Raw genomic sequence first — 24,568 nt, 5'->3', positions numbered from 1 at the left:
GCGGAGCCGGGCGGGCGGGGCGGGCAGCGGCCGGGGGCACCGGCCAGGCTGGGCTCTGCCTCTCGGCTCCCAGCGCCGGATCCGCAGCAGCAGCTCATGGAGCCGGCGGGGCCGGAGCCGGGGCCCGACGCCGGCCCGGCGGAGATTGACCTCTCCCTGGGTAGGTGCCGCTCCCTGCCCCGCCGTGCGCCCTGCCCCGGGCTGGCTTGGCCCCGCTCTCCCCGGGCGCTGCGCTTGGACAGGGCGAGCCGAGCCCCCGGCGCTGCGCTGCGCCCTGCCCCGGCTGGTGTCCCGGCGTCCGAGCGCCTGGCCGCGGCAGTGCCCGGAAAGCGCCCGCTGCGCCCGCGCCCAGGACCCGCCCCGCTGTCGGGCAGGAGCTGGGGGAAGGCAAGACCCGTCTCGGGGCCGATCCGTGCGGCCGGGGTAGGGCGGCGCCCGGCCCGGCCGGCCTGACAGCCAGGCTCGCTCCAACAGCCCCGGAGCGCAGCACCCGCTGTCCGCCTCCGGCCCAGGCTTGTGTCGGGCTCAGTAGCCTCCCCAGGAATTGGGGGCGGGGGGTCAGGGCCCTTGGGGTGTGACACCGGAGGGTGACGTGGGCTGTATGGCACCATAGTTCACAAAACTGGGGGGTCTTGGGGAACTGCGGGGGTATACAGCCCCATGGGGGGTGTAGGGAAATCCCTGGGGCTCCTTACAATGCGCGGTGCCTGGCCCGCCCACGGCTCGCTGCTGGGGATGTTTCTGCTCTCAGCAAAGGGTGGAAGGCCGAGGGGGCAGCGGGAGAAAGGCAGGATCGCCCTGTTGTGCTCTAGTGAGAGAAAGGAATCCACCCCTGCAGTTCCACTGGCCGAGACCCTTTGAGAACCGGGGCCTTGATCTGTCAGTCACCAGCTGCATCTGAAGTGTAGGGGCCTGTCCCAGGATGTTAAGGGGAGCTGGCCTAGATCCGGACCCAGGAACAGGAACAGCAGAAGTGCTGTTGTGGCAGGTTTCCCCGGGGTGTGGGGATTTCTGCTGGGTGCCGCGGTGCCTGGTAGAATTAAGCAGTAAGACATCAGGCTGCCAGGCAGCAGAAAGTGGAGACGCAGACAGCGATTGTTTGCCCGGCGAGCCCACGGAGGTGTGAAAAGCGCGGCGAGCGCCTGACGCAGCGGAAAGAGCTGGTGAAATGACCCACAGTAGAAACAACGTCTGTGCGCTGCTGAGACGGCGGCCTAGCTCCAGCGCGGAGCGTTCCAAGCCCAGCCCACCAGAGGCGCACGGGGCCAAGGCCTGGGGTCATCTGGTGCTGAGGCTATTTATGGAAGCTTGCTCGCTAGGCCCGACAGCTGTCTGGCAGCGGCGATGCAACGGGCGTAAACAACCGTCCTTTGAGTAAGTCAGCCGGTTTGGCACACAGCTCAGGGAGGATTCCTCGCCTGACATTTCCATTCTAGCTGCGAGCCGGGCCAGGCTTGCGCTGGGGGGTTGGCCTTCTACTTTTCATAGGCGCACTGGGCCCTTTCTACCCAGATCACCTCGATATTCTGGAGCAGATGTTTTTCCCCACCCAGGAAACCCAGAGCCAGCTCCCACGCAGGTGGGAATCGATGCAGCTGTCCTGACTTCCCCGGAGCTCTGCTCAGTTATAGCTACTGTGCAGCTGGCCTCTAATTTCACTGCTTGTTTTGGGTTACATCTAGTCACCCAAGCCCCGGGGTTCCCTGTGAGCGGGGCGGGTGTGCAGCAGTGCAGGAGAGATTCCAGTGCCACCCACCTGATTAGCAAAGTGCCCTCAGCTAGGTTTCGTGGTGTGGTGCACATTGGCTCATGGCGTGGTGCACATACACATTTATTCCGCACGTGGATGGATGAGGTGAGCGGGAACACTGCACTGGGCCTTCTGTTGTGTGGCCATCCTGACAGCGCCCATGGAAGGTGCTCACTTTTAGCAGATCCTCTGTGATTCATCTCTCACTGCTTGTCTCCCCGCGAAGCACACCTACTCAAGGGGGAGGTTCATTTGGCACCATCGCCCATAGCTCTAAAGGGGACACTGTCAGCACCATGGCCAGCCAGATCCGGTCTGTGGCTCTCTGTTTCCAGCTCCCCACGTTCTTCTCTCACGTAGGCCAGGGCCCAGCTAAAGGCGACACAGTGAGGTAAAGGCGGGTATAACTGGGATCCGAGGAAGCAGGCTGGTAGCTCCTTATCCCACTGCAGAAGGGCTCTGTGGCAGAGTTCACACTGCAGAGGAAGACGGGAGGAGGGGGGAAAATGCTCCTGGAGATTGTCCCAGTCTGCTCTGACACCGCCCCCACCGCCGGACAGATCGGGCCCACGCCCGCCCCGTGGATGCTGACTCTGTAGCCCACAGATGGGTAGATTCCCATGCACATTCACAGCAAATTATTTTTCGTCACTGCTGTCTGTCCCGGCCAGTACTGACGTGTGGAAATGAAGGGCGGTCCCCCCAGCCCCAAGGCGACCGCTGCTGCGTCTGCTTCGTTGTCAGCATGGAAGGGGGGGAAGCACACAACCGATTATTTTTCGCATGCAGCGCAGGGTGAACAGTTCCCACCAGTCCTCGGAGCCCAGCATCAGCTCGCTGGGCCACCTCCCCCAGGAGCAAGCAGGGACTCAGCTAGCGACGCGCATCAGCAGTGTCTGTGCTCCTGGCAGGCACGCTGCCCGGAGACCACTGAGACCGAGTACCGCTGAGCTCGCCCCGTGGGCTCGGCTCCTGGGCGGGCGGGTAGCACAGTCCCAAAGCAGGCAGGGAGTCCAGTCTCCCTCAGACCTGGCATTGCTCACTTACTGGGTCTCCTCCTCTTCTGCTTCCTGGCATTCGGCTGGAGACGGAGCAGCAGGCAGCACTTGAGGAGTGATCTGTGCCCACAGGAACAGCTCTAGGAAGTCTCCTGGCATGCGGCCACCCCCATCAAAGACAAGACCTTGCACTCCAGCCAGTCACGGAGCAGGGGGCCTCGTCTCTGCAGGAGCAGAGAAGAAGGGAGGGTTCCGGTCTAAGTGTGGCTTGACGGCCTTTCCCCCACTAATTTGGTGAAAGCTGAAACAATCTGTTGGGAATTCCATATGCAAAGGGTGGGATTCAATAAGGAGAAATGCAAAGTGCTCCACTCAGGAAGTAACAGTCCGTTGCAAGCATACACAATGGGAAACGACTGTCTGGGAAGGAGTGCGGCAGAAAGGGATCTAGGGGGGGAGAGTGGAGCACAAGTTAAACAGGAGTCAACAGTGTGACGCTGTTGCAAAAAAAGCAAACGTGATTCTGGGCTGCACGAACAGGTGTGTTGTGAGCAAGACATGAGAAGTCATTCTTCCACTCTACTCTGCGCTGGTTAGGCCTCAGCTCGAATTTTGGGTCCAGTTCTGGGCACCGCATTTCAAGAAAGATGTGGAGAAATTGGAGAAGGTCCAGGGAAGAGCAACAAAAATGATGAAAGGTCGAGAGAACATGAGCTATTAGAATAATAGAATCATAGAATACTAGGACTGGAAGGGACCTCAAGAGTTCATCGAGTCCAGTCCCCTGCCCTCATGGCAGGACCAAATACTGTCTAGACCATCCCTGAGAGACATTTATCCACCCTGCTCTTCAATATCTCCACAGATGGGGATTCCACAACCTCCCTGGGCAATTTATTCCAGTGTTTGACTACCCTGACAGGTAGGAACTTCTTCCTAATGTCCAACCTAAACCTCCCTTGCTGCAGTTTAAGCCCATTGCTTCTTGTTCTATCCTCAGAGGCCAAGATGAACAAGTTTTCTCCTTCCTCCTTATGACACCCTTTTAGATACCTGAAAATGGCTCTCATGTCCCCCCTCAGTCTTCTCTTTTCTAAATAAACAAGCCCAGTTCTTTCAGCCTTCCTTCATAGGTCATGTTCTCTAGACCTTGAATCATTCTTGCTGCTCTTCTCTGGACCCTCTCCAATTTCTCCACATCTTTCTTGAAATGTGGTGCCCAGAACTGGACACAACACTCCAACTGAGGCCTGGAGTAGAGTAGAATAATGTCTACCAAGAGTAGAGCGGTAGCATGACTTCTCGTGTCTTGCTCCCAACACACCTGTTAATGCATCCCAGAATCATGTTGGCTTTGTTTGCAACAGCATCACACTGCTGACTCATATTCAGCTTGTGGTCCACTATAACCCCTAGATCCCTTTCTGCAGTACTCCTTCTCAGACAGTCACTTCCCATTCTGTATGTGTGAAACTGATTGTTCCTTCCTAAGTGGAGCACTTTGCCTTTATTAAACTTCATCTTGTTTACCTCAGACCATTTATCCAATTGTCCAGATCATTTTGAATTCTGACCCTTCCTCCAGAGCAGTCGCAACCCCTCCCAGCTTGGTATCATCTGCAAACTTAATAAGCGTCCTCTCTATGCCTATATCTAAATCGTTGATGAAGATATTGAACAGAGCCGGTCCCAAAACAGACCCCTGCAGAGCCCCACTTGTTATACCTTTATAGCAGGATTGTGAACCATTAATAACTACTGTCTGAGTACGGTTATCCAGCCAGTTATGCACCCACCTTATAGTAGCCCCATCTAAGTTGTATTTGCCTAGTTTATTGATAAGAATATCATGCGAGACCGTATCAAACGCCTTACTAAAGTCTAGGTGTACCACGTCCACTGCATCTCCCTCATCCACAAGGCTCGTTATCCTATCAAAGAAAGCTATCAGATTGGTTTGACATAATTTATTCTTTCCAAATCCATGCTGGCTGTTCCCTATCACCTTGCCACTATGAGTGAAGACTGAAGGAACTGGGCTTGTTTAGTCTGGAAAAAAGAGGACTGAGAGGGGACATGATAGCTGTTTTCAAGTACCTAAAAGGGTGTTATAAGGAAGAGGGAGAAAACTTGTTCGCCTTGGCCTCTGATGCTAAGAGGAGAAGCAATGGGCTTAAACTGCAGCAATGGAGGTTTAGGTTGGACATTAGGAAAAGTCTCCTAACTTTCAGGATGGTTAAGCACTGAAATAAATTGCCTAGGGGGGTTGTGGAATCTCCATCGCTGGAGATACTGAAGAGCAGGTTGGACAGACACCTGTCAGGGATGGTCTAGACGGTGCTTGGTCCTGTCGTGAGGGCAGGGACTGGATTTGACCTCTCGAGGGCCCTTCCAGTTCTAGTGTTCTGGGCCAACAGGTGGAACTGTCCCAGTTGCCCATCCGATCTGGAGCTGGGCGAGAGTGTTTCCTGTAGAGGCTGAAGGCGAGTCCCAAAAGGCCCTGGAGCAAGCGTGGCACCAAATCCCGCTATTCAGCATGAAACATAAGAGCTGGCTCCCCTGGTATAGGATGAGCTGCTAGAGACTCTTCTCGCCGGCCATGCAATGCAAGCGGCTCCCCACCCGCGGCTGGCCTGCTGTTCCTCCCCTGCTCCCACGGTGCTACGTCATAATACGTGTTGGGTCAGACTGTTATTTTCCATCTCGGGAGCCCCCACCCTCCTGTTGGAGGGCCCATTCTAAACACCCGGAGCAGTGTCGCCGGCCCCGTGCATGCAAAGCTCACGAGTCACTCCTCTGAGGCCTGTAAGGGCACATTGACACAGCAGGGCTAAGGTCAAGTTAAGCTACGCAGCTTCACCTGTGTCAATTACGTGGCTGAAGCTGAAATAGCTTAACTTGGCTTTTGACCCTGTCTACACAGCAGGAAGTTGAAGGGAGAACACTCTTCCTTTGACTCCCCTTGCTCCTCGGGAAAGGGGGGTTCCAGGAGCTGGAGTAAGAAGTCCTGCCGCTTGCTGTTATTTTGGAATAAAGGCTGGCAGTGTAGACACTTTATTCTTTATTCCGCTATCAGGCTGCTGTGTAGACGTACCCCAGGGCGTTACATCTGCCTTGAGAAGTGTGTGACTAGGGCAGCCCCATGGGTCAGTCACACCAGGGCTGATCTCCACGCACTCACTCCAGAGAGGCACTGTGGAACCGCGAGCAGAATTTGACCCTGAATTAAATTCAGATACCGAGCAGCATTAGGTGTCACTATTAAATCAACCCTCTGTCTCTCTGGCTTCCCGGGTCTCCAGTGCTTCTGCTCTAACCTGGCTCTCCCTTTTAATTCACCGTATCAAAGGCTGTCTCCCCAAGAGCTGACCGATCCCTCCTGCAAGCCATTGCGCCATTAAACACCAGCGCAAAGCTAACGCGGTGATTTTCTAGCTGATGTCAGCATGAGGAGATCGGGTCTGAACCGCTCCCGTGTCTCTGTGCTGCTCACATGCTCTTCATGGGGGCTCTCGTTCGGGACGGCGTGTGCACCGTGAAGGCTAACCAGGAGTCCTCGCCATGGAAAGTGATGTTTGCTGAAATGACCATTTCCCCTGGTTTTTCCCCCTTATGTTTTCCCATCCAGATGACATCATAAAGCGCCAGAGGAAAGGACAAAGAGACGCAAAGTTAGCAGGGGCCACGCCATGGCAGCAAGCCAAGAACAGGAGTCCAGCCTATGGGAACGGATGGCCGAGGTTCCGCACCTGGATGCAACGGAACCTGCAAGGTCGGTAAATGCTGCCGTGCAGCCCTAGGGGCTGTGGAGACATGTAGGAGGGACGGACGCCTGTGAAGCCAACCAGCGCCCGCTCCTCCTTCGAGTGAACATTGGCCGACTAAGCAGTGCTGCCCCAACCCTTTGCTTTCCTAAGCCGGTGTGGCTGAGCAAAAAGGGGATTGTTCGGTCGCAATTGAATATCCAGGCTCCTTCAAAGCATAAATTCCTGCCTTGTGTTCTTAGGAATTACTAATTCAAAATGACTTCTTAGAAACTCTCCCTTCCTTTTGAGTTTTGCATATTTTAATTACACTCTTCCTAATCCCCCCTTTTCCCAGAACACGCTTAAATTACCCCTTAGGCTGCCCTCTGATAGTTCAGTTAGTGGAGTTAATTTGTCACTTTGGTTGAACCCATTATTTTTAGGACGTGCTTTGAATAACAATGTGAGACCACACAGTCCTCTGAATTGGCTCCGCGAGTTTTCATCCACAAAGCTCCAATGATTTATTTTGTGCATCTTGGGATTTTTTCATCTGTTTCTTTTACTGCTGTTCAACAAGGTTGCTGAAGGGTTTAGTGGTTTATGCAGCTTTGTCTTAAGTATTTCTCCTCTCCATGCAAACTGTATGTAGCGTGGTATGCGAGCTGAGCCAAGATCCACATTGGCTGTGTCTACATTGCACGCTTCTTGCGCAAGAACAGCCGTTCTTGAGCAAAAACTTGCTGGCTGTCTACACTGCATGCATGTTCTTGCGCAAGTAAATTTACAGTACAGCGTCAGAAAACAGGGCTTCTTCTGGAAGAGTTATTCCTCTCCCCATGAGGAATAAGCCCTCTGGTGCAAGAGCTCTTCCACAAGAGGTCGGTGTAGACAGGCAACATGAATTTCTTGCGCAAGAAGCCCCTATGGTTAAAATGGCCATCAGAGCTTTCTTGCGCAAGAGAGCATCTACACTGGCACGGATGCTCTTGTGCAAAAGCACATGGCAGTGTGGGCACGCTCTCGTGGAAGATTTTTTGCACAAGAACTCTTCTGCAAAACAGTTCTTGTGCAAGAAGCCTGCAGTGTAGACATAGCTGTTGTGTTTTCCTTGTGCTTGGTACAATCTCATTCAGAACAACAAGCATCACAGAACTTGCTGAGGGTCAGAAGAACTTATTCTTAATTTACCCTCACAACTCAGGCAAAAATTATTTAGGATTTTGATGGTCTTGTACCATCAACCATCATTGTTCAGCCACTGACAATAGTGACCTCAGAGGTAAGTCAAAGTGAAGATTTTTGTGACATTGCCCAGTCTGGACTGCTGAACATGTGTCCCCCCAGGTTCTCCAACCTGGGGTACCTTTTACACTGCTTTGCTGGGAGAGCACCCAGCCCTGGTTGGCTACACATAACCTCTGGCCCCGTGTTTCTCAATCAGTGGTACGTGTACCCTGAGGGGTACTTGAGAGAAGTGGGGGGGAGGTGTACATCAACACAACTGAAAATTGGAGGAAACTGAATTTTTGTTTTAAGTTTTAGAGAGCTTTATTATTTTTGTACTTTTTACACCCCAAAATGTCATTACCCACCTGGCTACGATTTAGTTGTTTAAACAAATGTGTTGCAATAGTAGAAAAAAATTGTGTGTGTCTGAAAACTGTAGGTACTGGGGGTACTTATAATTTTTTTTGAAAAGGGGGTACTTTATAAAAAAAGGTTGAGAACCACTGCTCTAGCATATAAACCACTCCCAGCTCCTCTATATGAGTGTTTATAGCCCGACACTCCTGAACTACATTGCTGAGTGATACCAGCAGCACCTGGTCCCAGACTTGTCCCCAGAAAAGTGCATCTTGTACTGCCCAACTCTTTCCTTCTGTGCACTAGCCACTCAGAGAAAGTCCGTCATTTCATTAATAGAAAACAGTATGCACAAACCCTGTTGTGGATGGAGGTTTTGAAATCCTGCAGTCCAAACACCCACTAGTTTTGAACCTAAAACAACTTTACAAACTACAGAAAGACAAATTTTAACTGATCTCAAGGAAAGAGGCAGAAAAAGCAGCATTCGTCACAAAAAAACTGCAAACTAATGTCTAACCTAATAAGCCGCATGACTTTGAAGCAAAAAGATTTTTCTCACCACGTGCTCACAGCAGTCTGGGTGAGTTCTTCCACCAGAACCCAGTTCAGTGATGCTTCTTTTGTCTTGCAAATACGGATGATGCCATGAGTAGAGTTGAGGGGTAGAGAGGTGGGTGTGTCCTCTCTTCCTAATCTTTACATTGTATCCTCCTCCTTGAGAATCCTCTCCAGGTGGTGCTCAGGTGACAGCCAATCTGTTCTCATGGGAACCCCCAGCTGTATAATGGTCAAAATGTAAATTTCTGGTTTACACCCTTATTCCTGCTAAAGAATGGCTGCTTAGTCAGGTGATAGTCCTTTTGTTTATGCTGACACCATGTTGAGATGCTGGCTAACTTTTGTCTCTGAGGAACTGATTTGGGTTGCTTCCCCAGGTTTGGAATATGCCTTCATAACATCATACTGTAAATCTTGTAACTTTCCTACAAGAGTGCCATGCTATTTTACCAGGACAATAATGATCAGCAAATTATGAATTTTCAAACGATACACGAGGCATACTTTGTAGCAAACATATGGTAGCTTTGTAAAAGTGCTGAAAAGAGGGGTGTGACGGCGCGTTGGGGTCCCCCGTCTCCTGCACCCCGAAATGGCACAAACAGACTGCACCAGCCGGTGGAATAGAGGAAGTTTATTGCCTCTCCAGGATACAGCATAGCACAGATGTAGTCTGGTCACAGAGCTGGGCTAGGATGCCTCAGGCCCCCTTGAGTTGGGGGGAGACTGGGCTCCTAAACTCCAGCTCCTCTCCCTAGGCTGTCTCCTCCATTCTCACAGACAGCCTGCAACCAACTCACTAACCTTCAGCCCTGCCCCCCCAGCCAGGGCAGCATTCCACCTTCCTTTGTTCCTCTCCATGGGGGGTGTCTGGCCACTGGTTCAACAAGTTTGGCATTACCTTGGCCTAGTGAGGTTTTCCCTGCTGGGTCTTGCTCCAGACAGCAGGGGTCACCACAGCCCAGCAAGTACCCCCACTACGTCACAGTTCTCCCCCCTCCGAGAGCGAACTGAGCAGGGTCACTCCGCTCGTGACCTAGGGAAGTTCGGGTCCTCTGCGCAGGAACCGGCCCTGGGGACATGGGTGCTCCCCTTGACTCGGGCCGGCCGTGGCGAGGCCCCACATGAGTTGGCTTCCCTCTGTCCACTCGCCGCCCCACTCCAGGGCGACTGGCACAGGCTTGTCCTCGGGGGTCATTCCCACCCTTCCACTGGCAGTGATCCCTGGCCAGGGTCTCTCGGGACGGGGCCATGAGCCCAGTGAGCCTTCTCTGGACAGCCAGGGCGGCTTCCATCCCCGATGCTCCATCCAGGGAGGCCTTCCCCTCCCATAGCTCTCTCAGCAAGCCCAGAGGGTCCTCTATCTGGGGTAGAGCCCCCCAAGCCGCTTTCCTCCTGTCTTGGGCCTTCCCGCCCCTCTGGCAGGAGTCACAGGACCGGCAGTACCGCTGCACGGCTGTAAAGATTCCTGGCCAATAGAAGTGCTGGAGCAGCCTCAGCTGGGTGCTCCGGATCCCCCGGTGGCCCCCAATGGGGACGTCGTGGGCCAAATACAGCAGCTTGAGGCGATACTTTCGGGGGACGACCAGCTGCCGCTGGACCCCCCATGCCCTCGCCTTCCTGGGGGGGAGCCACTCACGGAACAGGAGTCCACGCTCCCGCAGGAATCTCTCCTGGCCACCTCTCCCCCGGGGCTGAGCTGCATGGAGGCCAGCCTGGTCCCTCAGCCTCTGCAAGGAGGGGTCTGCCTGCACCTCAGCCTGGAATTCAGCTGCTGAGGCAGGGATCGGGACCTGTCCCCCACCTCTGCCTAGGTCCGGAGTCCCAGCCTGGCTGGACCCCGTGTCCACTGGGATGGGACACTGAGGACGCTGCCAGGAGTCCTTCCCTGGACCCACGTTGTCAGCCCCCCGCTGGCTCTGGCTCCGGGTAGTGACTAGAGCCCACTGGGGTTCATGGGGCCACTCCTCTAGGTCATTCCCCATCAGCACCTCGGTGGGCAAGTGCGGGTGCACCCCCACTTCCTTGAGGCCTTCCTTCGCCCCCCATTTCAGATGCACCCGGGCTACAGGCACCTTAAACGGGGACCCATCTATGCCCTTCAGGGTCAGCTGCGCGTGGGGTAGTATCCGCTCTGGGGCCACTATGTCGGATCGGGCCAGAGTCACCTCCGCCCCCGTGTCCCAGAAGCCCGTCACCTTCCTACCATCCACCTCCAGGGGTATGAGGCACTCGCTCCGCAGGGGCCGTCCTGCCCCCACCCGGTACACGGAGAAATCCGCTTCCTGAGAATCAGACCTCCCAGGGGAGGTGCACTGAGCATCCTTCCCCTCTCTCTGAGCTGAGGTTTGCCGGCCAGCCCCTGCCTCTGGGGCAGCCTGCCCTTCCTCCCGCCCCAGCCAGTTAACCCTGGAAAGTCCCCGGGCCTGGGACCTGGTGCATTGAGCCCTCTTGTGGCCTTTTTGCCCACAGCGATGGCAAGTTAGGCTTTGGGCTGTCTCTGTCCAGGGCCTGGCTGGTTCTCTGGGGCGCAGACGACCTGTTCCTTGGTCTCGCCCCGTAGTTGACTCCCTCCGTTGCTCAGCCGAGATCCGGTCTCTGCGCGGTTCCCTTTCTCTCCGGGACTCCCGTTCACATCCGGACCGGCTCTCCGTGAACTCATCCGCCAGTCTCCCGGCCTCCTGGGGGTTCTCTGGTCTCCGGTCCTTGAGCCACAGCCTCAGTTTGGGTGGGCACGCTTCATAGAACTGCTCCATCATGACCAGCTTGAGCAGCTCCTCTGCGGTCTGGGCTCCGACTCCAGACACCCACTTGCGGCAGTATTGCGCCAGGCGGGAGGCCAGGTCCACATAGGTCTCCCGTGGCCCTTTCTGTACCCCCCGGAACTTCTTCCTGTACATCTCGGGGGTCAGCCCAAACTTGTGCAGCAGGGCCTCCTTGACTCTGTTGTAATCCCCTGGCTGTAGGTCCTCCAGCTGACTGAGCACTCCGGCCGCCTCCTGGTTCAGTGCGGGGATGAGCTCCTGCAGCCAGTCAGCTGGGGGGACCCGTTGCAGCCCACAGGCCCTCTCAAAGGCACTGAGGAACCCGTCTATGTCACCCATGTCCTTCAATTGGGCCACCACGAGCCTCTCCAAGCATCTGGCAGTCCTGGGACCCTGGGGCCCATCCGCACTTGGCGCAGCCGGTGCCCCGCCGGTTCTCCGCTCTGCCATGGCCAGCTCATGCTGTCGCTGCCTCTCTCGATCTTGGCGCTCCTTCTCTCGATCTTGGCGCTCCCTCTCTCGGTCCTGGCGGTCCTTCTCTCAGTCCTCTACTTCCAATTCCCTGATCCGCAGCTGGATCTCCAGCCGCCGCAGCTCCGCTGGGCTGGCCCCTGCCCTAGATGGGCTACGGCTTGCAGGCCTCCCGGGAGACGCTGTCTCATCTCTCCGGTGGGTTCCAGCGCTCCTCCCCCTCTCTGAGCCTGACACACTCTCAGGGGGGGTCTGGCTGCTTCCCCTGGGGACAAGATCCTGGCCCTGTGGCTGGTCATTCTCTTCCAGCTGGGTAATCAGCTGGGCCTTGGTTGCTTTCCGCACAGGCAAGCCCCTCTCTCTGCACAGCCCCACCAGCTCTGCCTTCAAGAGTCGGGCGTAGGCCATCTGCCCGCTGGTCCCCTTGGTGCAGACTCACCAGTCTAGTGCTGCAGCGCCCCACGATTCCCAGGAACCGCTCCGCTCTGTCTCCAGCATGCCTGGCTCCAGGGCTCTTGCTTCTACTGCGCCTTGTCGCTTGCCGCTGGGAGCTTCATCCACGGGGTGCAGTGCATCCCACCCCTGGCACCAGTGTGACGGCGCGTTGGGGTCCCCCGTCTCCTGCACCCCGAAATGGCACAAACAGACTTCACCAGCCGGTGGAATAGAGGAAGTTTATTGCCTCTCCAGGATACAGCACAGCACAGATGTAGTCTGGTCACAGAGCTGGGCTAGGATGCCTCAGGCCCCCTTGAGTTGGGGGGAGACTGGGCCCCTAAACTCCAGCTCCTCTCCCTAGGCTGTCTCCTCCATCCTCACAGACAGCCAGCAACCAACTCACTAACTTCCAGCCCTGCCCCCCCAGCCAGGGCCGCATTCACCTTCCTTTGTTCCTCTCCATGGGGGGTGTCTGGCCACTGGTTCAACAAGTTTGGCATTACCTTGGCCTAGTGAGGTTTTCCCTGCTGGGTCTTGCTCCAGACAGCAGGGGTCACCACAGCCCAGCAAGTACCCCCACTACGTCACAAGGGGTATAGTCGGTCACAATTTTAGTATAGGTATTCCATTAAAATAATTTACATGGTAGTTTTTGTAAGCCTCAAAATTTTGCAGATTATACTGCACTTAAGATTTGCCCTTGTGAGCAACAGAGCACCCACTACCCCGCTGGAGTTGAAGTCAATGCAAGTTTGCAGGAGTCTTTAATGACAAGCTGGTTTTGGAGTTTCTGTGTTCAATCTTCTCCGAGAGGGACAGTCATGCCACCCCCCCTCGTGCTCAGACTGAAGTCTGGCAGACAGAGGAGGATTCGGAAGTGGCTCTGGGGCTCTTTCCTGGAATCCCAAGCTATTACTGACCATTCTCCCCTTCCTGCTCTCCTTGGTTTGGCCCCACGTTGGAGTTTCTCTCTCTCCCCTCGTTTTTCTTCCTTCCCACGCCTGGCTTGCTCTCTCTTTGTCCCTCTCACCCAGCCACCTCTGTCACACTCCCTGCCCGCCCCCTTCCCGGCCGGTGGCGAGCAGGCGAGCATGGCTCTGTGCAGGGCCTGGGGGGTGGGGAGCTCACAAAGTCTCTTGCATCCTTTCCCCTCCCTGCCAGCTGGCGGTTCTCTCCAGGAAACAGGGTGGGGGAGGGAGGGGAAAGACGTCTTGAGCTCCCCCACCTCAGGCCAATCAGGGTGGGGGGAGCACAAGAAGTCTTCTGGCCCCGCCCCTTCCGCCCAAGGCCCTGCCCCTTCCAGGGTGGCCCGGGGCCACTTCAGTAATTTCTGGAGTGACCCCTTTTAAATAGTATTGCCCACCCCTGCCTTAGGTGCATGTGAATGAACCCATTGACCTGCTCTGATTCCTCACTCAAGGTTGTGAAGGACACTAAGGGTGCGTCTACACTGCACCCGGGGCTCGAAATAAGCTCGGTGGGGCGAGGTTTACGGGGACGTCGGAATAGTGCGCCCGTTATTTCAAAATAGCTTTTGAAATGACAGGCTTGTTTCGAAGACACGGAGTAGCTATTTGGGGATACCGGAAGGATCCCGAAATAGCGCTGCAGTGTAGACATGGCCTAAAACCAGTGTTTATCTTCCTAGGACCCAATCGATTCAGAAGAGGGTTTGGACAGCAGCAGTACAATAGGAGGCAATTCAGAAGTGCCATGGCTGGTCCAAGAAGAAGAGCAGTTGCCGTATTAAACGGAGCAAGCCCTTTAAACCGCCAGACTTCCCCCCAAGAGGTAAGCGGGGTGGAAGCAGGCACAGCTGTTCCTCAGGGTCACAGCCTTCTGGAAGGGCTGGGGGGGGGGAGGTTCTCTTGACTCGGGTAAGACAAGTCTAAACAAAGACTATTTTAAGTGTTGTCCACTCAGGCTTACAGGATGTGAGACTTGTAATGGCATCGAGGTATTTTGTGGCATCTGTGCAGCTCGGCTGTGTGAGAGCAGGCCTGTCTCCTGAAGAGATTCACTGTCACTTCACCGTACTGCCGCCTCTTCCAAGGAAGTAGTTGAAGATTCACCATCATTCTTGCCCAAACGTGGCACAATCCACCGTGCTTTGAAGTCAGTGGAAGGGTTCCCATTGATTTCCGTGGGCTTGCCTCGTTGGCCCATGGGTAATAGAGTTTGATCGACAGAGGTGCTAGTGCGACAAGGAGTCCTGTGGCACCTTCTAGACCAGAGGTTCCCAAACTTTTTGGCATCACGCCACCTTTTTGATTTTTGAAAAATCCTCACGCACTCCCCCCCATAACAGCAAAACTTGCTGAGCAAAAAAAACCCGTAGCGGAAAACAAAAATAGCAGCAAAACTTGGGGGGGGGGGAATTTTAAGGGGGGGCTGGGAATTTTAAGGGGGGGCTGGGTCACCTCGTGCCCCCCCCCCCCCCGGAATGTATTGACGCCCCCCCTCCCCCGGGAGGCATGCCCCTCAGTTTGGGAATCCATGTTATAGACTAACAGATGTATTGGAGCATCAGCTTTCATGGGCAAAGACCCACTTCCTCAGAGGTGCCAGTGACAGCGTTCGTTAAGCTTGCTCAAATGCTTCCATGATAAATCCCCCTTTTGGGGTTACTTGTAACTCTCTAGGTTTCACTTGGTCAGGTTGAAATCCTCTAGGTCTAGTCTCTGGCAAGGTAGGGTTTTTCTTTGGTTAGTTTTAAGGTCCAAATAAAAGTGGCTCAGCTGTTTTTTAGTATCAAGAGAATGGGGAAACTATATACTGTTACCATTAAAATATTCTTATTTTGAACATCTCTAGCACCAAAATAGTTTGGGGATGAAAAGCTGGAATTTAACGTGGAATAGTCCTGAGGGTGGGAAGTTGCCTTTTGAGGTCTGGGTTTGGGTGAGTTAGGTGGGTTTGAAAATACTCCACACCTGCTTGATACGGTTTTAAAACTACCCACGATAATGACAGTCCCCCACTAGAGGAAGAGGGTGGCACTGCACATGCCTGTGCATAGAATGAATGTGGCTCGTCATATTTAAAGAGCACGTGCTGACTGATGGATGTACAGCCAGAGGCTGGGTATTAAGAGAAAGCGGTAAGTAGTTGTTGGGAAGCATAATTCTAAGGTAGTTTTCACGCCACAGGAAAACTGAGCACGTGGAAACATGTACCATTTAGTGGGTGATGCTAGTGGGGTAGATATTGTCCTACAGGTATGAAGGGGGAGAGTAAATGGCAGTATTTACAAGTCCTAAGGAAGCCCCATTTTACGGCACTTTCAGGCGCCTGTTCTTCCACATTCCACGGCCGTGACCCAGCCAGGTATGTAAGCACGTGTGCAGCGTGCAGACAGTAAGCAGCAGTTGGTTGACTAAGACAGGATTTCAGGGGGGTTGGGACCTGGGATCACACTGCATTTTCATAAACCTGTGCCTTTGCAAACAGGCTTTGGCATTCTGCCTACCCTCTGAGATACCCAGGCCCACATACTGCTTCTCGATCATTCTCCCGTCATTCAGAACTTCCAAACATTGTTATTTGCAGTCCCAAAAGAGACACCGTTGAGGAAAAGAGGTTGCTGCAGCATCACAGATCAGTGGAAATAATCGTCTCATGGGGGGAAAGATCACCAAACACCTCAGGACTTAATAAGCTTAGGGGATCGATTACATACCAAGTCAGTTATGACAGAAGAAAAAACATTTGCAGAGCAGGATTTTGGATGATAATATGAAGGCCACCTAGGAAAGAAGAGACAAGGTGAAGAGAGATTAAAAAGACAGGGACTTTTCAATTTAGAAAAGAGGAAACTAAGTGGGGGAGGGATATAATAGCAGTCTAGAAAATCATGAGAGGTCTGGAGAAAGTGAATAAGGAAAAGTTATTTACTTGTTTCCATAATATAAGAATGAGGGGTCACCAAATGAAATTAATAGGTAGCAGATTTTAAACAAGCAGATGGAAGTATTTCTTCACACAGCACAGAGTCAACCTGTGGAACTCCTTGTCAGAGGATGTTGTGAAGTCCAGGACTTTAACAGGTTTCAAAAAAGAATTCATGGAGGGTAAGGTCCCTAGAATCCTAGAACACTAGAACTGGAAGGGGCCTCGAGAGATCATCAAGTCTAGTCCCCTGCCCTCATGGCAGGAGCCAGCACCATCTAGATAATCCCTGATCGCTTCTTGCCCTATCCTTAGAGACCAAGAAGAACAATTCCCCACCTCCCGTGAAACCCTTTTAGATACATGAAAACTGCTATCATGTCCCCCCTCAGTCTTCTTTTTTCCAAACTCAATAAACCCAATTCCTTCAGCCTTCCCTCATAGCTCATGTTCTCTAGACCTTTCATCATTCTTGTTGCTCTTCTCTGGACCTTTTCAAATTTCTCCACATCTTTCTTGAAATGTGGTGCCCAGAACTGGACACAATACTCCAACTGAGGCCTAATCAGCACAGAGTAGAGCGGAAGAATGACTTCTCGTGTCTTGCTCACAACACTCCTGTTAATGCAGCCCAGAATCATGTTGGCTTTTTTGCAACAGTGTCTCACAGTTGACTCATATTTAGCTTGTCGTCCACTATCAACCCAGATCCCTTTCCTTCCTAGACAGTTGCTTCCCATTCTGTGTGTGTGAAAAGGATTGTTCCTTCCTAAGTGGAGCACTTTGCATTTGTCCTTATTAAACTTCACCCTGTTTACCTCGGACCATTTCTCCAATTTGTCCAGATCATTTTGAATTATGACCCTATCCTCCAGAGCACTTGCAACCCCTCCTACCTTGGTATCGTCCTCAAACTTAATGCTTAATGCTACTCTCTATGCTATTGTATAAATTGTTGATGAAGATATTGAAAGAACCGGTCTCAAAACAGACCCCTTTGGAACACCACTTGTTATGCCCTTCCAGCATTACTGTGAACCGTTAATAACTACTCTCTGAGAACAGTAATGCTGGAAGGGCAATACAAGTGGGCTACGTCTACACTGGCCCCTTTTCCGGAAGGGGCATGTAAAGTTCACCAGTCGTCGTAGGGAAATCCGCGGGGGATTTAAATATCCCCCGCGGCATTTAAATAAAAATGTCCGCCGCTTTTTTCCGGCTTTTAAAAAAGCCGGAAAAGAGCGTCTACACTGGCCCCGATCCTCCGGAAAAAGTGCCCTTTTCCGGAGGCTCTTATTCTTACTTCAAAGTAAGAATAAGAGCCTTACTTACTTCAAAGTAAGAATAAGAGCCTCCGGAAAAGAGCACTTTTTCCGGAGGATCGGGGCCAGTGTAGACGCTCTTTTCCGGCTTTTTTAAAAGCCGGAAAAAAGCGGCGGACATTTTTATTTAAATGCCGCGGGGGATATTTAAATCCCCCGCGGATTTCCCTACGACGACTGGTGAACTTTACATGCCCCTTCCGGAAAAGGGGCCAGTGTAGACGTAGCCGTGGTGTTATGCACCCATCTTATAGTAGCCCCATCTAAGTTTTATTTGCCTAGTTTATTGATAAGAATATCATACGAAACCATATCAAATGCCTTACTAAAGTCTAGGTATACCACGTCCACCACTTCTCCCTTATCCACAAGACTTGTTACCCTATCACAGAAAGCGATCAGATTGGTTTGACCTGATTTGTTCTTTACAAATCCATGCTGGCTGTTCCCTATCACCTTATTATCTTCCAGGTGTTTGCAGATAGATTCCTTAATTACTTGCTCCATTATCTTTCCTGGCACAGAAGTTAAACTGACTGGTCTGTAGTTTCCTGGGTTGTTCTTACTTCCCTTTTTATAGATGGGCACTTCTGCAGTCTTCTGGACTCTCTCCTGACTTCCATGATTTTCCAAACATGATAGCTAAAGGCTCAGATACCTCCTCTATCAGCTCCTTGACTATTCTAGGATGCATTTCATCAGGCCCTGGTGGCTTGCAGACATCTAACTTTTCTAAGTGATTTTTACTTGTTCTTTTTTTAAATTGTAACTTCTAAACCGACCCCATTCCCGCTAGCATTCACTATGTCAGGCATCCCGTCACCATCCATCTTCTTGGTGAAGACCGGGACAAAGAAGTCATTAAGCACCTCTGCCATTTCCAAGTTTCCTGTTATTGCCTCTCCCTCTTCACTGAGCAATGGGCCTACCCCGTCCTTGGTCTTCCTCTTGCTTCTAATATATTTATAGAAAGTCTTCTTGTTACCCTTTATGTCTTTAGCTAGATTGAGCTCGTTTTGTGCCTTTGCCTTTCTAATCTTGCCCCTGCATATGTGTGTTGTTTGCTTATATTGATCCTTTGTAATATGACCTAGTTGCCACTTTTTATAGGACTCCTTTTTGATTTTTAGATCATGCAAGATCCCCCAGTTAAGCCAAGGCGGTTTCCTGCCACACCTTCTATGTTTCCTACGCAGTAGAATAGTTTGCTTTTGGGCCCTTAATAATGTCCCTTTGAAAAACTGCCAACTCTCTTGTTTTTCCTTCGTCTTGCTTCCCATGGGACCTTACCTACCAGCTCCCTGAGTTTACTAAAACCTGCCTTTCTGAAATCCATTGTCTCCATTTTGCTGTCACGGTGTTTTAGGGCAACCGGGATGATGAAGCGCTTACAAAGAGCAGTGACAGCAGACAGCCTGCAGCCCAGGGATGGCTACCCCAGCGCCCCAAGAGATTCAGGACAGCAGGAGCCCATGGCCAAGCCACGACCGGCAGGTAACCAGCCTGCTCGAATGAGCTGCTTAGGGATCTCTCTCCTGTGCTGTACCGACTGGAGAGGTGTAGCAGCCCTGGACCGCACTGTACTGTACGCAAGGCTCCCTTTGCTATTGTGAAGTCATGGAGAGTGTTGTGCTGTGTGCTTGTGTTTCCTGGCCAGACATCGCCCCGGCCCTTGTTAATAAATACACTCTCATTTCAACATCTAGTAAACTTGGCCCGGCCCTTGGCAGAGGGAGTTACTTCTGCCCTCATAAAAACGGAACTTTTAACTTTCATAAAGTAAAGGTGTGAAACCCTTAACCGCCCGGCTCGATGGCCCGATTCACGCTGTCTGGGACCTCACGCCGGGCCACACACGAGTGACGTGCGAGGAGTCTGACATGCGGCCGGAGGGGCTGGGAAGCCAGGACGTGCGGCGCCCAGGCTGATGCTCAGTTCATACGTGTTAAGGCGGGACGGGCGCCACGGGCTCACCGCGCGTGATCTCCGACACAGGCCCCGCTATGTCACCCAGCCCCTTTTCTGCAAGGCTGATTTGTAGGTGCAGCTCTTCTAGCCACAAGCTGCCCCCTGCTGACTGAGGGAAGCGACGCCCCCCACGCAGGGGGCGCTCTGCCACAGCGGTGTCGGGGGGCGGGATTCAGTGCAGCCGCTAGAGACGGTTGGGAGTTTCCAGCCAGGTTTTCCCGAAAACTTTTCCCCTGCATTGGTGCTTTTTTGGTTGACGAATATTTGAACCAAAACAAAGACGTGACTTTCCTTGTGAGTGCCCCGCCCGCTTCGGTGCTCTGCTTCCTTCCCCCTCTCTTTTCCTTGGAACCCTTCCCCCAAGTGAGCGAGGGTGTGGGGGGATCCCCAAATCCGAGACTCGCAAATTGACTTTTTTCCTTTGTCATTGCACTCACAACCTGGCCAGGGATAAAAGGGCGCGTCCGAACAGCTCTTCAGAGACCCGCGATTGAACGTGGGTTTGGAACAGCACCGGAGTCTCCTTCTAGCGCAACCTCCCACTGCACGACTCCTGGGGGGCCAAGTGCCGCACAGGCAGCATTGCAGGAGAGGCGTGCGGAGTGCCTGGCCCCATGCGGCACTGCTGCCGGTCCGTGGGCCGCGCACACCCCCTGGCCTGCTCTATAGGGCTTCACGTCAACCCGGCCTCGGTTATTTACTATGAAACCGACGCCTGGGCCTGTCCCGAGGCTCCTGCGACGGGTGCTCACCCTGTCCCTTTGCCTCTCTCCCGTTCGATGCAGGCCGTTCGCACTGCGCCGCAGAGCAGCCTTCCCGCAGAACCAGGCGCAGCAGAGACCGTCCTACGTCGGCTTCACCAGAGGGGTCCGTGCACGAGGGCCCCTTGTAAGACCAGACAACCTTGCTTGCTGTGTTAATGATAACCGGCCTCCCTCCCTCACCTTGCTTCTGCACAGAGAGCACGGCCCAGCCCCTCGCGGGCCCCTGGCCCCACTGCAGCCCAGCGGGGCCGATATGCCCAAAGCCAGCAGGCAGTTGCTCTTATGCTGGTCCCTCAGGCACGGCCCACCCACGCTCCGCCCCCGCATGCCTGCTGTAGGAGCACTGAGAGCAGGGTGTTGCTGCCCCCACACGCCTGCCATCGCCGTGCTCTGGGGCTGGAGCTGTGCACCCTCCTCTCCCGGCGCTCCGGGGCCAGGGACATTTGGGCCGCGTACCTTCCTCCGCCCCTGTGCTCCAGGCCAGGGAGGCCGGGGTGTGCTCGCTCCCCTCTTGAGAGGCGGGGCACACGCACTCGGTGTGCTGCCCACCTCCTCCCCTCCCCCCCGTGGGGAGGCGGGGCCTCAGCAGAAGGGGTGGGGCTGTGGGTGGGTCTGGGGATCTGCCTCTCCCAGCTCTGCCTTCACCCACCGCCCATGCCCTCCGGCACCAAGCGCCACCATCTCACCCACACGTGCATCGTCTCCAAGGGCTGGGCCCCTCGCGAACGGGGCCACGTCGGCACAGCTGCACCAACCTGGTCCTCTCATGGGCAGCCGCCATCGGTGCCTGGAAGCTGAGCCCTTGGGTGCCCGCCAGGAGAGATTCAGACGCTGCCCCGCCGATTAGCAGAGCCCCCCATGGGTTATTACTGGTGGTGCACATCCGCACGTGCTTCTGTGTACAATAAATATATTCCGCATGCGGCTGGGAAAAATGAGAGGACACACTGGCAGCCGCCCGGGGGCACTTTGCTGGGAGCGATCCACAGATCGCCCCAATGGCACTTGCAGACCACTGGTGGTCGGTAGTTCCACTGCCCCAAGACCGCACGGCCTTTCCATCCCCGTACGCGGTCCCTCTGCCCCGAGACCGCACGGCCTTCCCGGCCCCGTAACTCTTCTGTCTCTGCCGCTGGGGATCAGCCGGCGCCTGCGGGCAGTCGTGGCCCTTACCGTATTTAACATCCATTCAAGCTGGTTAAGGCAGATTTGCCCGAGATGCTTGTTGGCATCGCGCTGGGGGCCCTGATCTTGCAGCCATGGGCAAACAAGCGTGCCTGGTCATTGGCGGGTACCAGGACGGGCGGGGCTGGGCCAGAGCAGCGCCCCCTGCTGGATAATGCTGCACTCCAAGCCAGGCCCAGCTGAGCCCTGCGGAACCGCACGGGAACAGGCATTAAAGGAGGGTTGGCTTGGACTGCAAGGCAGAAGGGACAAAGCAAAATCAGCCCAGGCCAGTCTATATGGTAGAGGGAAAACCGAGTTCTCCCGACCCGTCGGTGTTACGCACCCAGGCTGTAGCCACATTGGTTGCGGGATATGAGAGCGAGACGGTGGGTGAAGTAATGTCTGGGCCTGGACCGGCTGCTGTTGCGGAGAGAGACGCTGTCAAGCTACACAGAGCCCTGCTTTGGCTCGGACACGCAGCCCAGCTGAGTCCAAGGCGGAACAGCTTGCTTAGTGGTTAGTGACTGTTCTGAAGGACCATAGAGAGGAGGGCGTCCGTGTAAAAACGGCTGCGGGAGGCTACTTGGCAGGGCCGTCTGTCTCTGAGGGGCAGCCTGCCGAGTGAGCCTCTCTCCCGCGGGTTGTTTTACAGCGTGCGGAGCCGCCCCCCGGAGGGAGAGGACCGTGGACGAGAAGGTAATTGGGAGAACGGCGCCAGGAGACGCCCCCACGCGGCCAGTGATCCCCACAGAAAGCAGACCCGCTGCATTTCTCTGTCTCGGCAGGTGGCAGCTGCAGCCCCGCTCCGGAGCCGTTCTGACCGTTTCCGTGTCGAACCCGCAGGCAGGCCCCGCCCGTCCGTGAGTAAAGGGCCGTGGCCAGTGGGTTAGCCCCGCAGCACTGAGCAGTCCCCTTTGCCCCGAGGAGCGGAGGGTCCAAAGCTCCTCGCGCTGCGCCCGGAGGCCCCGACGATACAGCCGTTGGCTCAGGCCGCAGCGAGCGAGCTTGGGGTGCGCCGGGGGCTCTGGCTCTGCCATCGCCATTGGGCCGCGGGGCCGGCTCGCTGTGCCGGCGGCAGCCGATTGTGTGCGATAGCCGAGTGAGGCCGTTCGCCGGCGGGGGGCTTCTCTGTGCCACGGGGCAGCGCTCCAGCCCCGCCAGGCAGGGGGGCTGGAGTAGCAATGGGGGACGGGGCTCCGCTGCCTTGGGGTGCCCAGGCTGATGGGCACCGACAGCATCTCCCTACAGCCCAGGGGTGGGGACCCTTGTGTGGGCTGAGGCACCCACCGACCGTCAGTCCGGGGCCGCTCACAAGTGAGAGGCCAAAACCAAAACCCACCAAAATACCTCACTGGCCGGTAGGGTTGCCAGGTGTCCGACATTCACCCGGACAGTCCGGTGTTTTCAGCTCCTGTCCAGTAAAAAAATTCAGAGAATACTGGACACCTAAAATGTCCTAAAATGCCCGGTATTTTCTGAATTTTTCCCCGATCAGGAGGCGAAAATGCCGGGCACCTGGCAACCCTACGAACACTCAGCGCCCAGCCTCCCCCCGAACCCCTCCGGCCCTCAACACCCCCAAGCTCCCGACCCCAGCCCCCATGCTTACCTGGTTCCCCAAGGCTGCTGGCACAAAATGGCTGTCGGCCAAAAGACCCAAGGGAAGCAATGCCTGGGGCTTGGTGCTGAACGGCTCCCCTGCACTCACTGTTAAAGGGGACATGCTGTTTTCATGCTGTTTTATTTACGTTTTTTTCCTCAACAATTTTGGTCTCCCTCCCTTCCCCCCTCCCCCAACAGAATTTGTTCCTGTTTTTTTGGGGGGGGGGGGGTCGGTATTTTTGTTCCAACCATCTGGCAACCCTACTGACCGGGCCCCAGGAAAGAAGCAAAAAATCCCCAAACAAACAAACCCCCATCACTGAGCTGGCCCCTGAGGGAGACACAAACAGGCCGGGGCTTGGAGATGGGCCGGGGTGCGAGTGCCGGCTTGCCCCAAGATGGGGAAGGCCCCGAGCCTCGCCACAGGCCGGCTCAAAGCTAGCAGGGGCTGGATCCGGCCTGCAGGCGGTAGGTTCCCCAGCCCTGCACTCCTGTGGGGTTACGTGCTCTGGCAGCTCCCCGTCACGCCCCCTCAGGGCTGAGTGAGCAGCGTCCCCAGGACGGCCATGGCGCTGCAGGCGGTTCTCTAACCACCAGCGGTCGAGGGCGCTCCAGACCGCGCTGCGTCGCGTGCTAACCAAACGCTCCTGTCTGGCAGGCCGGGAGGCACGCGCCCGTTCCTCAGAGGCAGACGACCCCCCGCCGGGACTGCCAGGCCCCAGCCCCGAGGCGTGCCGCTCCGGTTCAACTTCCGCGCCACGGCCAATCAGGTAGAGCGGGCGTTCCCCGGGCACGCCCGGCCCCGTGCGGCGCGGCTGTAGGGCACCTTTGCCGGGTCCTGCTTGGATTTTCCAAACCAAACGTTTCCATTTGGATTCCAAACACCCCTGTGGTCTGAATCCGGTTCCTCCGCTGTTGTAGTTCCAAAAGTTGTCAGCCCTGGCTCGTGAAACGTTGTGTTCCCCCGGAGAACCACCTGGGGGTCGCTGGCCCCTGCCTCGAAGCACCGGCACCCGCACAGCCTGGCTTCCACGCAGCCCTGCAGAGGGAGGGCCACCGCGCCCCCGACTACGCCGAGCGCCTGCCTCACCCCCCCTGCAGCTCCCGGAGCGCCTTGCCCGGACAGCACCGCTGTACTAACCCTGGGCCCTCGGGCCCCCCGGCTTGCTCCCCCGACCGAGGACGCTAGCGAGGGGCCTGGCGCGGACGGAGGCTCTCCAGCCCGATGCATTCTAACGAGCGCTGGGCTCCAGGCCCTGGATGAGCTGCTTGCTTGCCTGGCTGGCTGCGGCAGCCCGTTCCTGGGCTGTTGGATCAATGCCCCATGCGGAGGCGGGTGCGAGTCACGCCGTGCCCTCCCTTTCCCTGCAGACCAGCCTGACCTTGGACGAGAGATTCTCCGGCCTGAGCTACAAGAGGCGTTTTACGGCAGCGAGGAACGGCGGCCGGACAGTCCTGCTGCCCTAGCGCATCCCGGGGACCGGGACCCGGCCCCTCCTGAGCAACGGGCCACCCAATAAACACGAGTGACTCCCTTGCAG

General features: G+C 55.2%; 1 protein-coding gene across 6 annotated transcripts; it reads left to right on the top strand.

Moving 5' to 3' along the window:
• Positions 1-24,564, top strand: LOC106732484 (UAP56-interacting factor-like). Of its 6 annotated transcripts, none has more exons than XM_075941185.1 (9): positions 1-160; positions 6,377-6,520; positions 13,965-14,107; positions 18,893-19,020; positions 20,280-20,361; positions 22,078-22,121; positions 22,211-22,285; positions 23,686-23,797; positions 23,949-24,564. In XM_075941185.1, exons 1-9 carry the CDS (start codon positions 97-99, stop codon positions 24,165-24,167), a joined length of 1,011 nt encoding a protein of 336 aa, XP_075797300.1. In that variant the 5' UTR covers positions 1-96; the 3' UTR covers positions 24,168-24,564. The 6 variants fall into 6 exon arrangements, with proteins under 6 accessions (XP_075797300.1, XP_075797302.1, XP_075797299.1 ...); XM_075941187.1 differs by having other exon boundaries at positions 20,280-20,382; positions 24,399-24,564; XM_075941184.1 differs by having other exon boundaries at positions 20,280-20,382.
• The last annotated feature ends 4 nt before the right edge of the window (positions 24,565-24,568 follow it).

The sequence above is a fragment of the Pelodiscus sinensis genome, chromosome 13 (assembly GCF_049634645.1).
Source record: "Pelodiscus sinensis isolate JC-2024 chromosome 13, ASM4963464v1, whole genome shotgun sequence".
NCBI lineage: Eukaryota > Metazoa > Chordata > Testudines > Trionychidae > Pelodiscus > Pelodiscus sinensis.
The sequence above is the reverse complement of the archived record's forward strand: the minus strand, read 5'-3'. Positions and strand labels throughout refer to the sequence as shown.